The 12,249-nt window shown below is 33.7% G+C and overlaps 5 protein-coding genes across 5 annotated transcripts; 4 read left to right on the top strand and 1 right to left on the bottom strand.

Annotated features, from left to right (window-relative positions):
- Positions 1 to 60: 60 nt before the first annotated feature.
- WICANDRAFT_75872 (uncharacterized protein) lies at positions 61 to 951 on the bottom strand (the record flags this gene model as incomplete). The annotated part of the gene is made up of 1 exon (XM_019184277.1): positions 61 to 951. One exon carries the CDS (start codon positions 949 to 951, stop codon positions 61 to 63), a length of 891 nt encoding a protein of 296 aa, XP_019040873.1.
- Positions 952 to 1,761: 810 nt separating this feature from the next.
- On the top strand, positions 1,762 to 2,728 carry WICANDRAFT_66025 (uncharacterized protein; the record flags this gene model as incomplete). The annotated part of the gene is made up of 2 exons (XM_019184028.1): positions 1,762 to 2,540; positions 2,603 to 2,728. One exon carries the CDS (start codon positions 1,762 to 1,764, stop codon positions 2,257 to 2,259), a length of 498 nt encoding a protein of 165 aa, XP_019040872.1. The 3' UTR covers positions 2,260 to 2,540; positions 2,603 to 2,728.
- A 671-nt stretch (positions 2,729 to 3,399) lies between these two features.
- ARO1 (pentafunctional protein ARO1p) lies at positions 3,400 to 8,560 on the top strand. The gene has a single exon (XM_019186053.1). The coding sequence runs from the start codon at positions 3,540 to 3,542 to the stop codon at positions 8,148 to 8,150; it is 4,611 nt and encodes a 1,536-aa protein (XP_019040871.1). The 5' UTR covers positions 3,400 to 3,539; the 3' UTR covers positions 8,151 to 8,560.
- A 187-nt stretch (positions 8,561 to 8,747) lies between these two features.
- On the top strand, positions 8,748 to 8,966 carry NCE101 (Nce101p; the record flags this gene model as incomplete). The annotated part of the gene is made up of 2 exons (XM_019182866.1): positions 8,748 to 8,776; positions 8,831 to 8,966. 2 exons carry the CDS (start codon positions 8,748 to 8,750, stop codon positions 8,964 to 8,966), a joined length of 165 nt encoding a protein of 54 aa, XP_019040870.1.
- An 827-nt stretch (positions 8,967 to 9,793) lies between these two features.
- WICANDRAFT_13803 (uncharacterized protein) lies at positions 9,794 to 11,467 on the top strand (the record flags this gene model as incomplete). The annotated part of the gene is made up of 1 exon (XM_019180584.1): positions 9,794 to 11,467. A coding segment is annotated over one exon (1,674 nt), but the record flags the coding sequence as incomplete, so codon positions are not given.
- Positions 11,468 to 12,249: the final 782 nt, after the last annotated feature.

Raw genomic sequence — 12,249 nt, 5'->3', positions numbered from 1 at the left:
GTATTCTGGGGATAATGTTGGGATTAACACCTATTGTCATCATTTATACAATCTATTGTATTAGGTCTCAAGAACGGAATGAATATATTGATGATCAACAACAACTCTGACATTATGTGTATTTGATGGTTTTGGTGATGGTGAAGTTATAACGTTCCCACTTAATTGAACTTTTTGCAATGTTGGGATTTTTGCACTAATGATTTGAATTAATTTTGCTGGAATGTATAATTTTAAATTGGAATTATTATTGATAATTTTCAAAATTTCTAAGTTGGACAACATTGGATTCATTAAAAACCCTCTAAATCTTTCACTTATTATAAATTCATTTGAATAATTTAAAGTTAATTCAATCAATTTAGTAAATTGATCCAATTCAAAAGGGTAGTTCCAATAACAATTAATCAATTCTAAATGAGTAATCATATCATCAAATTCTTCAAAATCTATTAAAAACCCATTCAATTTTAAAGATTTAACTTTGATCTTCCTTAAATGATCAATATTAAATAAATTTGATTCTTTATTCATATTTATTAATTCCAATTCATCCAATTTCAAACCATCATCTTGTAAATATTTCAAAAAATTTGAACTATTACTGATCCTCATCTTTAGACTTTTCAAATTTTCAAATTGTTTATTCAATACAACATAATTAAAACTCCATTCTTTCCTTATATCAAATTCCTCTATCTTCAAACATTCAACAAACGGCTTCAACGTATCAATCCCAACCAATTCATCTTTTTCTAACTTGGTCAAATCTCCCCATGATAAACAAACACAATTATAAACATATGGTTTCAAGAATTCATTATACTCTTTTGAACAAATACTCAAATTTATCAAATCTTCAACATTTGGGAAAAACGTGAATAACCTCTCCAATACTTCATGTGGTAACCGGAAGAATAAACTGGGTAGTCTTCGTCTCTTTGCAGTCATTAAAAAGCACCCTATGGATTACATCTATGTTATTAAAGTTGGTGGGGCAAAAAGGTGGAAAGGTGATTGAGAAAAAGTGTGGTTATCTTGAAGGCATTTTTCAGGTGTTTGTTTTTTCTTTGTCGTATTTCTGAGGATAAGTGTACTGACGCGGTTATTGCACAAGGGAAATCAAATGATGATATTTAGATAGAAGAGTTGATTAGATAGTAATATAAGTCATTGAGATGCTACACTAGTAGAATATAATTACTTTTGGCTCTATTTTTCATCAATTGAACCAATATTTAGGGTGCTGAAATGATTTCAAGTGACTTGTGCAGTAGTTAAGAGAACCATATTTTGGCTTTCGCGAAAATCAAGATGTTTACGTCAAAAACATCTACAAAAGCTTCTTTTATTTGTACAAACAAGACACTTTGGAGACACTGTTCTTCCATCAAATTGAAGCTGATTATGGTGAATGTACTAAATATGATGTTCTATTAGATATGAGATGTTTTGGGTCGGTGGCCGATTCCTTTGAGCTTTAGAACTGGCGGTTAAGCTGTTGTATCAGCAACAGGTCAAGTACTGGTCAAGATGATGAGTAATGTCTGCTCTTTGTGTACAATCGTTTTTGTGGCAAGTTGGTTTTTTACATAAAGATGATATTTGTTGAGAAAACTACAAAAGGTGAAGAAGCTCCCAATGAATCCATCGTTTTGTTTATTTCAACTTCACCAAATACACTTGCAAGAAATTAGCTACAGCCCACCACCAGCCCATCCTAGTTGTCATTTCCAACCATGGTAAAGCCCAGGAAGAAACATGGACAGAATACGGCTTAATATCCAGACCATCACCAATAACCTTCAACAACATATCAACCCCAACTTCAACTTCAACTTCAACAACTTCATCATCAACAACAACCATCATGCTCAATACACTGCTGGTAGAAACAACATCAAATCCATCAACACTGGTTTTTTATCATTCGATTTTGATAGACTTGGTATTCATGACGGTTCAAATCAATTGATTGGTTCATCTATTGGAGATTACACAAAACTTCTTGTCCCCTTGATGCAAAACCTTCCAAAAATATCACAACCATTTCTCAATGTTGATCTAATTGAACAATTTTCAAATCGTGATAACTGTTGGATGTCAAAATCAAAGTGTTGTTATGTTTCACATGAATTTTTGATGAATGTACTATTCTTGAGTTATGGGGTGGAGAAAAATCAAAAACAAAAAATCTGCTACATTATCAAGGGTGAAGATCCAATGTACACATACTATTGGGAGATTACACCATCATAAGTTAAAACAAGGTAGATTTTAGATAAGCTTGCTTTGGTTGTTGGATATAAAATTAAATATTCCAAGTCAATTGATGAAAGAGCTTCAACGCTTTGTGAAAACCATCGGTATTTTTGGGCTCATGTGGTATAATTGGAAAACCAATGGTGACTATGAAATTGAAAAGGATCATCGCCATTACTTGTACTGCTTGGGTTGTGTTTTGAGCTGAAAATTTATCCACCTTTCCCTTTGGAATAATTATTGTAGTTTGCGAATGTAGCTTCTCTTTTTCTTTGACTTGGTTCATGAAGCGCGTAACCATGTTTGATTATAACTTTAGTCTAGTGTTCTTGACTTGCATTTTGGATGAGGGTTAAGACTTGTCATTTTGAAATTTCCAATCAAGTGAAATAGCTTTGCAATAGGTCCATTGATGTATTTTGGGCTATCCCTGATCTTTGCACAACATCAATGACATTGTAACTTGACAGAGAATCGCCACCCTACAAGAACTACATTTCACTCAAATTTTTGGGCTACTAGCTGCTCCTTATATAGTTTTTTTTGCAAGAAACTTATTTTTTCTGTCTAGATGGAGTGGTTTTACTATCTCTTGAGAACTCATGCGATGATTTATTGATCGACATTTTCATCTCATGAAGCAAGTAGATAGTTTATTGATATCATTAGGAGGTGATAGGCTGGTGATAGACTGGTGAAAGGGTTTGTCAGTCAATTATAGCTATTGGAGTTGAAGCTCATGTCTTTATAAATTGAAAGTTCAGAGTGTTGATCTATATGTTTGGTACAAAAGTGACCTGGGTCGTTGGAAATAATAATCAAAGATAACCAAAGTAAAGGTCTTTAGTGAGATCTTTAGTGCCATCCTGAATGCTGCTTATTGCAAGTCTGAAGCAAATTGAGTGAGATTTGGTAAAGTTATGGTCTAAAGCTGAGGTTTTCTGGGGTTATGCCGGTTATGTCAAAATGGGTACAAATGTAGTTATGGTGATATTACACTTGAATCTGTACCAAATTTGAAGCCAAAAAGGCATAGAGTAATCAATATGCTTTTATAATCACTATATCTTTACTTAATGATCAATCTTAATTATATAAATCTCAACGTATACTCATTGTATTATATTTATATCACGTGCCCGTCAGTCTGTCCCTATCAAATGAGTCAAAAAAATTATTCTCGAGAGCGTCAACTTTTCAAAATAACGTGGTTAAAACTAATTTCAAAACATTATCAACATCAACTTCAACAACTACTGGGATCAGGATCAATAACAATGGCATCTAGTGGTCATGTTGAGAAGGTTCGTATCCTGAACAAGGACACGATCCATATCGGTTATGACTTGCAAGATCATATCATTGATCAATTGATTACTACTGAAAAATCTTCAACTTATGTCATCATAACTGATTCAAATATTGTTAAAAAGGGTTATTTAGATTCTTATTTAACTAAATTTCAATCTAAATTAAACAATGATCAAAGAGTCTTATCCTATGTTGTCTCTCCGGGTGAAGCTAACAAGACTCGTGAAACTAAAGCTAAAATTGAAGATTATTTATTATCAAAAGGTTGTACTAGAGATACTGTCATTTTAGCAATTGGTGGTGGTGTCATTGGTGATATGATTGGGTTTGTCGCTGCCACTTTCATGAGAGGTGTTAGAGTCGTTCAAGTCCCAACTACTTTACTAGCAATGGTTGATTCTTCAATTGGTGGTAAAACCGCAGTTGATACTCCATTAGGTAAAAATTTCATTGGTAGTTTTTGGCAACCACAATACGTCTTTGTTGATTTAACTTTCTTGTCAACTTTACCTGAAAGAGAATTCATTAATGGTATGGCTGAAGTTATTAAAACTGCAGCTATTTGGAATGAAGATGAATTTACAAGATTGGAACAAAATGCTTCAAAATTCTTAGCCACTATAAAGAAAAGAAATAGTGCAGGTGATACTGATTTGACTCCAATTAAAGAACACGTTTTCAAATTAGTTAGTGAATCAATCAAAGTTAAAGCTGAAGTGGTTAGTGCTGATGAAAGAGAAGGTGGTTTAAGAAATTTATTGAATTTTGGTCATTCAATTGGTCATGCCTATGAAGCTATCTTGACACCTCAAGCTTTACATGGTGAATGTGTTGCCATTGGTTCAGTTAAAGAAGCTGAATTGAGTAGATATTTAGGTATATTGTCACCAGTTGCAGTTGCAAGATTAGCTAAGATTTTCACAGCTTATGGATTACCAATTTCTGTTGATGATAAAAATTTCAGAAAAATTGTCAAGAGTAAAAAAACTCCTGTTGATACTTTGTTGAAAAAAATGGCTATTGACAAGAAAAATGATGGTTCGAAAAAGAAAGTTGTCTTGTTGAAAGCTATTGGTGAATGTTATGAAAAATCAGCCTCATTTGTTAATGATGAAGATTTAAGATTTGTTTTAACTGATGAAACTAAAGTTTTTCCATTCCAAAATGATTCAACTTTTAACGCTACAATCATTCCTCCAGGTTCAAAATCCATCTCAAATCGTGCACTAGTTTTAGCTGCTTTAAGTGAAGGTGAATGTAAAATCACAAACTTGTTACATTCAGATGATACTGAACATATGTTGAATGCCATTGCTAAATTAAAAGGTGCAGAGATTTCTTGGAAAGATAATGGTGAAACTTTAATCATCAAAGGTAATGGTGGTGATTTGAAAAGTACTGATCAAGAATTATATTTAGGTAATGCAGGTACTGCTTCAAGGTTCTTAACTTCTGTTGCCACATTGGTTAAATCTCACCAGGGTCAAAATCATGTTGTCTTGACTGGTAATAAAAGAATGACTGAACGTCCAATTGGTCCATTAGTTGATGCTCTTAGATCAAATGGTGCCAAGATTGATTATTTGAAAAATGAAGGCTCGTTACCTTTAAAAATTTCAACAACTCCATTAAAAGGTGGTCATATTGAATTAGCTGCTACAATTTCATCTCAATATGTCTCTTCATTATTAATGGCTGCTCCATATGCTGAAACTCCAGTCACTTTGAAATTAATTGGTGGTAAACCAATTTCAATCTTGTATATCGATATGACTATTGAATTGATGAAAAAATTTGGTATTGAAGTTGAAAAATTACCAAATTATACTTATGCAATTCCAAAAGGTTCATATGTTGCCCCATCTGAATTTGTTATTGAATCTGATGCATCTTCATCAACTTATCCATTAGCGTTTGCTGCAATGACTGGTTCTACTGTCACTGTTCCAAATATCGGTTCAAGCTCTTTACAAGGTGATGCAAGATTTGCAAGAGATGTCTTGAAACCAATGGGTTGTAAAGTTGTTCAAACTGAAACTTCCACAACTGTGACTGGTCCACCAAGAGGTTCATTAAAACCATTACCAGAAGTTGATATGGAACCAATGACTGATGCATTTTTAACAGCTTCAGTTTTGGCAGCTATTGCCACTGATGGTGGTGAAAACAGAACAAATATCATCGGTATTGCAAACCAAAGAGTTAAAGAATGTGATCGTATCGCAGCTATGGTTCATCAATTGAATAAATTTGGTGTTGTTGCTAATGAATTACCTGATGGTATTTCTATCCAAGGTGTCAAGATTTCTGATTTGAAAACTCCTGAGGAAGGTATTTTCTCTTATGATGATCATCGTGTTGCTATGAGTTTTTCATTATTGGCTGGTATGGTTAACAATGGTCCTGTAACTATTGAAGAAAGACATTGTACTGGTAAAACCTGGCCTGGTTGGTGGGATGTTTTACATTCTTCATTACAAGCTAAATTGGATGGGTTTGAACCTGCTCAAGTTGAAACTAAACAACAAATTAATAACAAGAGTATTATTGTTATTGGTATGAGAGCTGCTGGGAAATCTACTTTAAGTAAATGGATTTCATCATCATTGGGTTACAAGATTATTGATTTAGATACTGTTTTCGAAGCACAATATGGTGATATTAGAGAATTCATTAAAAAGAATAGTTGGGAAGAATTTAGAAGCTTGGAAATTAAAGTTTATGAATCAATTATTTCTAAACATTCCCATAACACCGTTATTTCAACTGGTGGTGGTATTGTGGAGAGTAATGTTGCAAGAGCTCATTTATCCAATTATGCTAAAGAAGGTGGTATTGTCTTACACATTGAACGTAATTTGGATAACACTGTTCAATTCTTGTCAGAAGATGCTACTAGACCAAGATATGTTGAAGAAATTGAACAAGTTTGGAAAATCAGAGAACCTTTATACAATGAAGTTTCTAATTTCCATTTCTTCGCACCATTTTGTAATTCAAATAAAGAATTTTTGGAATTGAGAAAAAACTTTGAACATTATATTTTCAAAATCATTGGTCATCAAAATATTAATTTTGAAGAATTTAAAAGATCATTTGCTTATGTTTTAGATATTGAAGATGTTGAAGACGAAGCTGAACATTTGGAGGTTAACTCTTATGGTGCTAATGCTATTGAATTAGTTTTAACCAAACCTTATTCAAAAAGATTTATTGAACAATCTATTTCAATTTTAAGAAAATATACTGATTTGACCTCAATTTTAACCTTAACTTCAACTAAAGATTTGGCCAAGTATGAAGAAATTGTTAATTTGGCTTTCAAGAATGGTATTGATTTTGTCACTTTGGATTTAACTTTGGAAGCTGAATTATTGAGAAGATTGATTAACAATAGTGGTTACACCAAGATTATTGGATCATATGTTGATACTACTGGTGAATTGAAATGGGGCAATGATGTTTTTTTGGGTTATTACAAATTTGCTCAAGTTTTGAATGCTGATTTGATTAAATTAGTTGGTACTGCTACTTCAATTGTTGATAATTTCGAATTGGAGAATTTCAGAGCCAAATTGGCTGATTCTAACTTGATCTCATACAATCTTTCTGATTTTGGTGTCTTGTCTAGAGTTACTAATCCATTATTGACTCCTATTTCTAAATCTGAATCTATCAAACAATTGAATTCATTATACTACAAGATTGGTGGTGGGTTAACTAAGAAATATTATGTTGTTGGTACTCCAATTTCTCATTCCAAATCTCCAATCTTGCACAAAACAGGGTTTGAAATTTTGGGCCTACCTCATAGTTTTGAAAAATTTGAAACTGATGATGTTAAAAAAGTTGGTGAATTGCTTAAGGATCCACAATTTGGTGGTGCTGCTGTTACAATCCCATTGAAACTAGATATCATGGAATATTTGGATGAATTGACTGAATCAGCTACTTTGATTGGTGCTGTCAATACAGTTATCCCATTAGGATCTGGCAAGTTTAAAGGTACAAACACTGATTGGATTGGTATTAAAGATTCATTATTGAACCAAGGTTTCCCAAATGTTTCAGCTGATTCTGAAATCAATGGGTTAGTTGTTGGTGCTGGTGGTACATCTCGTGCTGCTATTTATGCCTTGAGTCAATTGGGTTGTAAAACTATTTACATGATTAATAGAACTTCATCGAAATTGCAATTGATCAAAGATCATTTCCCTGAAGATTTCAACATTCACATTTTAGATTCAATTGATGATGTTGAGAATTCAAAACCAATTTCAGTTGCTATTAGCTGTGTTCCAAGTGATTTACCAATGGATCCAACCTTGTTGAACAAATTGGAAAGATTATTGAATAAAGGTGCTGCTAACAAAGGGAAAGCCGGTTTCACTCCAATGTTATTAGATTGTGCTTATAAACCAAGAGTCACTCCAGTTATGGAATTGGCCAAGGCTAAATTCGAATGGAACATTGTTAGTGGTGAAGAAATGTTGGTTAACCAAGGTGTTGCTCAATTCAAGATTTGGAACAGTACAGTTCCTCCATACAAGGCTATTTCAGATGCTGTGAACAATTAGAGAATTTAATTAGAAACATTATTAAATACATTTATTTTATATTATTCATTTGTAATATCATCTTAACCATGTATCAACTCACTTAGCTGAACAAATTCATTAATTCTATCAATTTTTTCAACTGGAACACCTTCTCTTTCGAAATATGTTATAGATTCAACCTTTCCAACACTTTTCAAGTCATCACTAACATTATCTTTAGTTATTATATGTCCTTTGAGGTCTATTTCTTTTCCATGTAGTTTTCTACCACGTAAATATGTGATTGTTTCATTATTCTCTTCGGCCTTGATTAAATATTTTGAGACTGTTGGGTGTTCCCCTGTGTACCTTATACGGCATGGCACACTATTGACTTTGTAGCTGTTAGTGGTGTCCAAGTTGATATTTCTAGCTTCTGACATCTTTGGTGGGTTCTGTATGGTCTTTAACAAATTGTTTATAGTTCGCGTAATGTTTTTTTACTTTATGCTTTTGATTTTTTGGTGTCTTTTTTTCTTACAGAACGAATTCGCGAAGTATTGAAAAAAACTGTTAAGCTGATTTTTAGGCATCGAGAATCCATCACATAAGAAAGATATAAAACATACGGAAAAGATGGCTAGTTATCCTTATTTGATATCGAGGTATGTTGGTACTTTTTGTTTTAACAGAGTTTTTTAATGCTGACCTTTTTATAGAACCTTGGATCCATTATTTGGTGTCTTTATTGGTGTTGCTAGCTTTTATGCACATGAACAAAGAGTTGGAAGAAAACCAGGACACTCACTGAATGAGCTCGTGGCAAAGAGATTTTCAAGCGAGAAGAAGCAATGATATTATCGGGTGGTCTTTGAAGATTTATTTAATTAGGTTACAGCTTTTCACAGGGGTGATGATCAAATGAAACAATAGAAGCTCTAGGAGACTTGGATTACAGTATGAAACCCATACACCATGTTATGTTTACGAATACAGAATTTGTTATGACTTTTATCAGCTCAGTCGTGTAGGTAGTTTAAGTTGGAAAGTTAGGGTTGTTGTGGCCAATAGTCCATATCATTACTATCATTTGATCAAGATCAATATGAGAAGGATCAAAAAAAGAAACTATCTGCCTTCTGTCATCGAAGCATCTTTTGAATAAAGAACTTTTAACAGGCATAATAAAACTATTTCAAACGGCTCAATTACTGTCTCAATGACGTACTTTCCAACATTCATGTCACTATTAGTTCGGAGAAATCTCAACATCCAATCGGGTCTTCCGAAAGTTTGTCAGAACGTTAAAGGCTCAAGTCCATAGACCACAAAAGCCGAACAACATGAAACTATAATCAATATGAAACTTCAACACTTGCACTTACAAGAATAATCCATTTAAACATCCTAAACTCTCAGCTTTGAAGAACCATTTTCCCTGGCTTTCTGTCTTTTCCATAGTAACTCCGACAACACACCAGCCAAAATCGAAGAAAATTAGAAAAAAACGGATTAAAACGTCCTATCAGCGAACAATCAACAGATCGAAACATTCAGTCTCAGTCCTTCAAGTTGATGGTTACAAGTTTGAGTTGCCTTGCAGAATGCCTCCAAAGATCGTGTCAAAGGACTCCAGCTATATCTCCCCTTTGCAACAACTACAGACAAAAAACCTGCCAGCGAAAAGAATAAGAGTCGCCAGAGCCTGTGATACATGTCGTCGAAGAAAAGTCAAGTGTGATGGGAAACAACCATGTATCCATTGTACGGTCTACTCATATGAATGCACTTACAACAAGGCAAGAAATACTGGTGGTGGAAGTGGTGGTCCTGCTGCTAAAAAGCAAAAGAAGGATGAGAGTGCTGCTACACAAAACGTGAAGGTTGAAATTGAAGATAAACAACCTGAAGCTCCCAATATTAGTGAGCAATTGATTCAAACTATTTTTCCACAATTGGACGTCAAGAATGAAAATTTCAACACTGATTTGTTTCTTCAGGTGTTAGAAAAGCATAGAAAGAATGGTGTTATTGATCTAAACTCAATTTTGAAAGAGTATCAATCCATAGAAAACCCACATATCCACAAGTCGATTGCTCCAATAGAGATCAAAATCATACTACCACCTAGGGAAATAGCACTAAAACTGATATATAGAACATGGAATGACGCATGTGTGCTTTTCAGATTCTATCACAGACCTTCCTTCATTAATGATTTCAACAGCTTATATGAAACAAACCCAAGTGAATATTCAAATCATCAAAATAAGGTTCTACCATTAATATATTCAGTCATTGCTGTTGGTGCATTGTTTTCTAAAGGCGACAATGCTATAGATAATCAATATTTACAAGATGAAGGTTATAAATATTTCATTGCAAGTCGAAAATTGATTGATATCACGAATTCAACAGATATCCAATCGATCCAAACCATTTTCATGCTGACTTTATTCCTACAGTGCTCTGCCAGGTTATCTACTTGCTATTCCTATATCGGTATAGCTCTACGAAGTGCCCTAAGACAAGGTCTTCATAGAAAATTACAAAATTTTTCCAATCCAATTGAATCAGAAATTAAAAAAAGATTATTTTGGACCATCTACAAATTGGAGATTTATGTCAACTCAATGCTGGGACTACCTAACTCTATTGGTGAATCTGATATTGATGTTGAGTTCCCCCAAGATTTAGATGATGTTAATATTGACGAATTTAGAATTCTGCCTCAACAAGAAGGCAAATTATCATCTTGTGGTATGAATAACTCACACACAAAATTGATTTTGATTTTAAATCATATCGTTAAAAGTCTATACAAAACATCCAACCCTGTATTTGTGATTCCAATAGATACAATCAAAAATCTAGAGAATGAGTTAAAGGTTTGGTTATATGAACTGCCAAGTCAGTTGAAACCAACTAGTGATGTTCCTAAGGAATATTTGAAAGCTAATAAGCTACTACATTTGGATTACCTTCATGTTCAAATCATGCTTTATAGACCATTCATTCATTATGTCAAGATTGCAAAGGAAACAGGATCAACAAGCAGTTCATATCAATTAGAAAAAGGCTGGAAATGTATCGAAATCTCCAAACAAATTGTCTATTTAGCTCAAGAAATGATTAACAAAAAACTGTTGAATGGGTCCTATTGGTTTAGTATTTATACAATTTTCTTTGCAGTTGCATGTCTTGTCTATTATTTCCTTGAAGTTGATAAATCAAATGAAGAAATCAATCAAACTATTGAATTGGGTAAACAAATCCTAAGTGTCTTGAAACAAAGATCAGTATCTGCTCAAAGAATTTACAACTTATTAAACTCAATGTTTGAAAACTATGATAGAAATAACATCAAACTTCAAGTCATGGACCCTTCATCAGTGAAACCAGACCCTGTTACAGAAAAACTACAATCCCATATAATGGATTCTTCAATTGCAATTGCCCCATCTGGTCCACCATTAGAACAATCACAATATGTCCCTGGTATGATGGATGATTTCGATCTAAAGATTTTTGGAAGATTCTTACCATCCTATATGTTACAAAGACCCCAAGGAGCAGAAGGACCAGGTACGAATGGTGGTGATATGCCAACTTCTGAAGTATTGGATGACTTGAATAGAAGTGTTAATTTTAGTGGGAATCATCAAGTTGATAGTGCTCCAAGTACTGTCAAGACTAATGAAAATGAGCATGAAGAAGAAGAGGAAGAACCTATTTTTGATTGGGACCGTTTCTTTGATAAGGATGATAATGGGTTAAACTTTGATATATAGAATTAATGAAATGAACTTGTAATCTGATTTTACCGTGTATATCCGACATCGGCCTCACGTGAAAGGCCGCTATTTTTACGTGGCGTTGAAAAAATTAAGCGCGACAAGTCACAATACGTGAACTTTTGGATGAGGTTGTGATTTGGCTCTTCGAAGATGTTTTATTCCAACAAAATAGGTAAAGATTGTGAAGCTTCTTGATGGCTGTTTCGCTTTGTCGTATTGTTGCTTCATTTTGAGGTCATTGTGGTGGCTACATTAGGCGGCTTATAGATCCAAAAACTTTACGGGCCAGATACTGTTGTTAAAAACTGTGGTTCCGATGGTTCTAACGTTTGACGAATCCA

This window comes from Wickerhamomyces anomalus (genome assembly GCF_001661255.1).
Source record: "Wickerhamomyces anomalus NRRL Y-366-8 unplaced genomic scaffold WICANscaffold_1, whole genome shotgun sequence".
Classification (NCBI taxonomy): domain Eukaryota; kingdom Fungi; phylum Ascomycota; class Saccharomycetes; order Phaffomycetales; family Wickerhamomycetaceae; genus Hansenula; species Hansenula anomala.
Note: the sequence above shows the minus strand (reverse complement) of the source record. Positions and strands in the feature narration are given on the sequence as shown.

Excerpts from the sequence above, each read along its gene's own strand:
- ARO1 (XM_019186053.1), top strand. The coding sequence starts at position 3,540 with ATGGCATCTAGTGGTCATGTTGAGAAGGTTCGTATCCTGAACAAGGAC.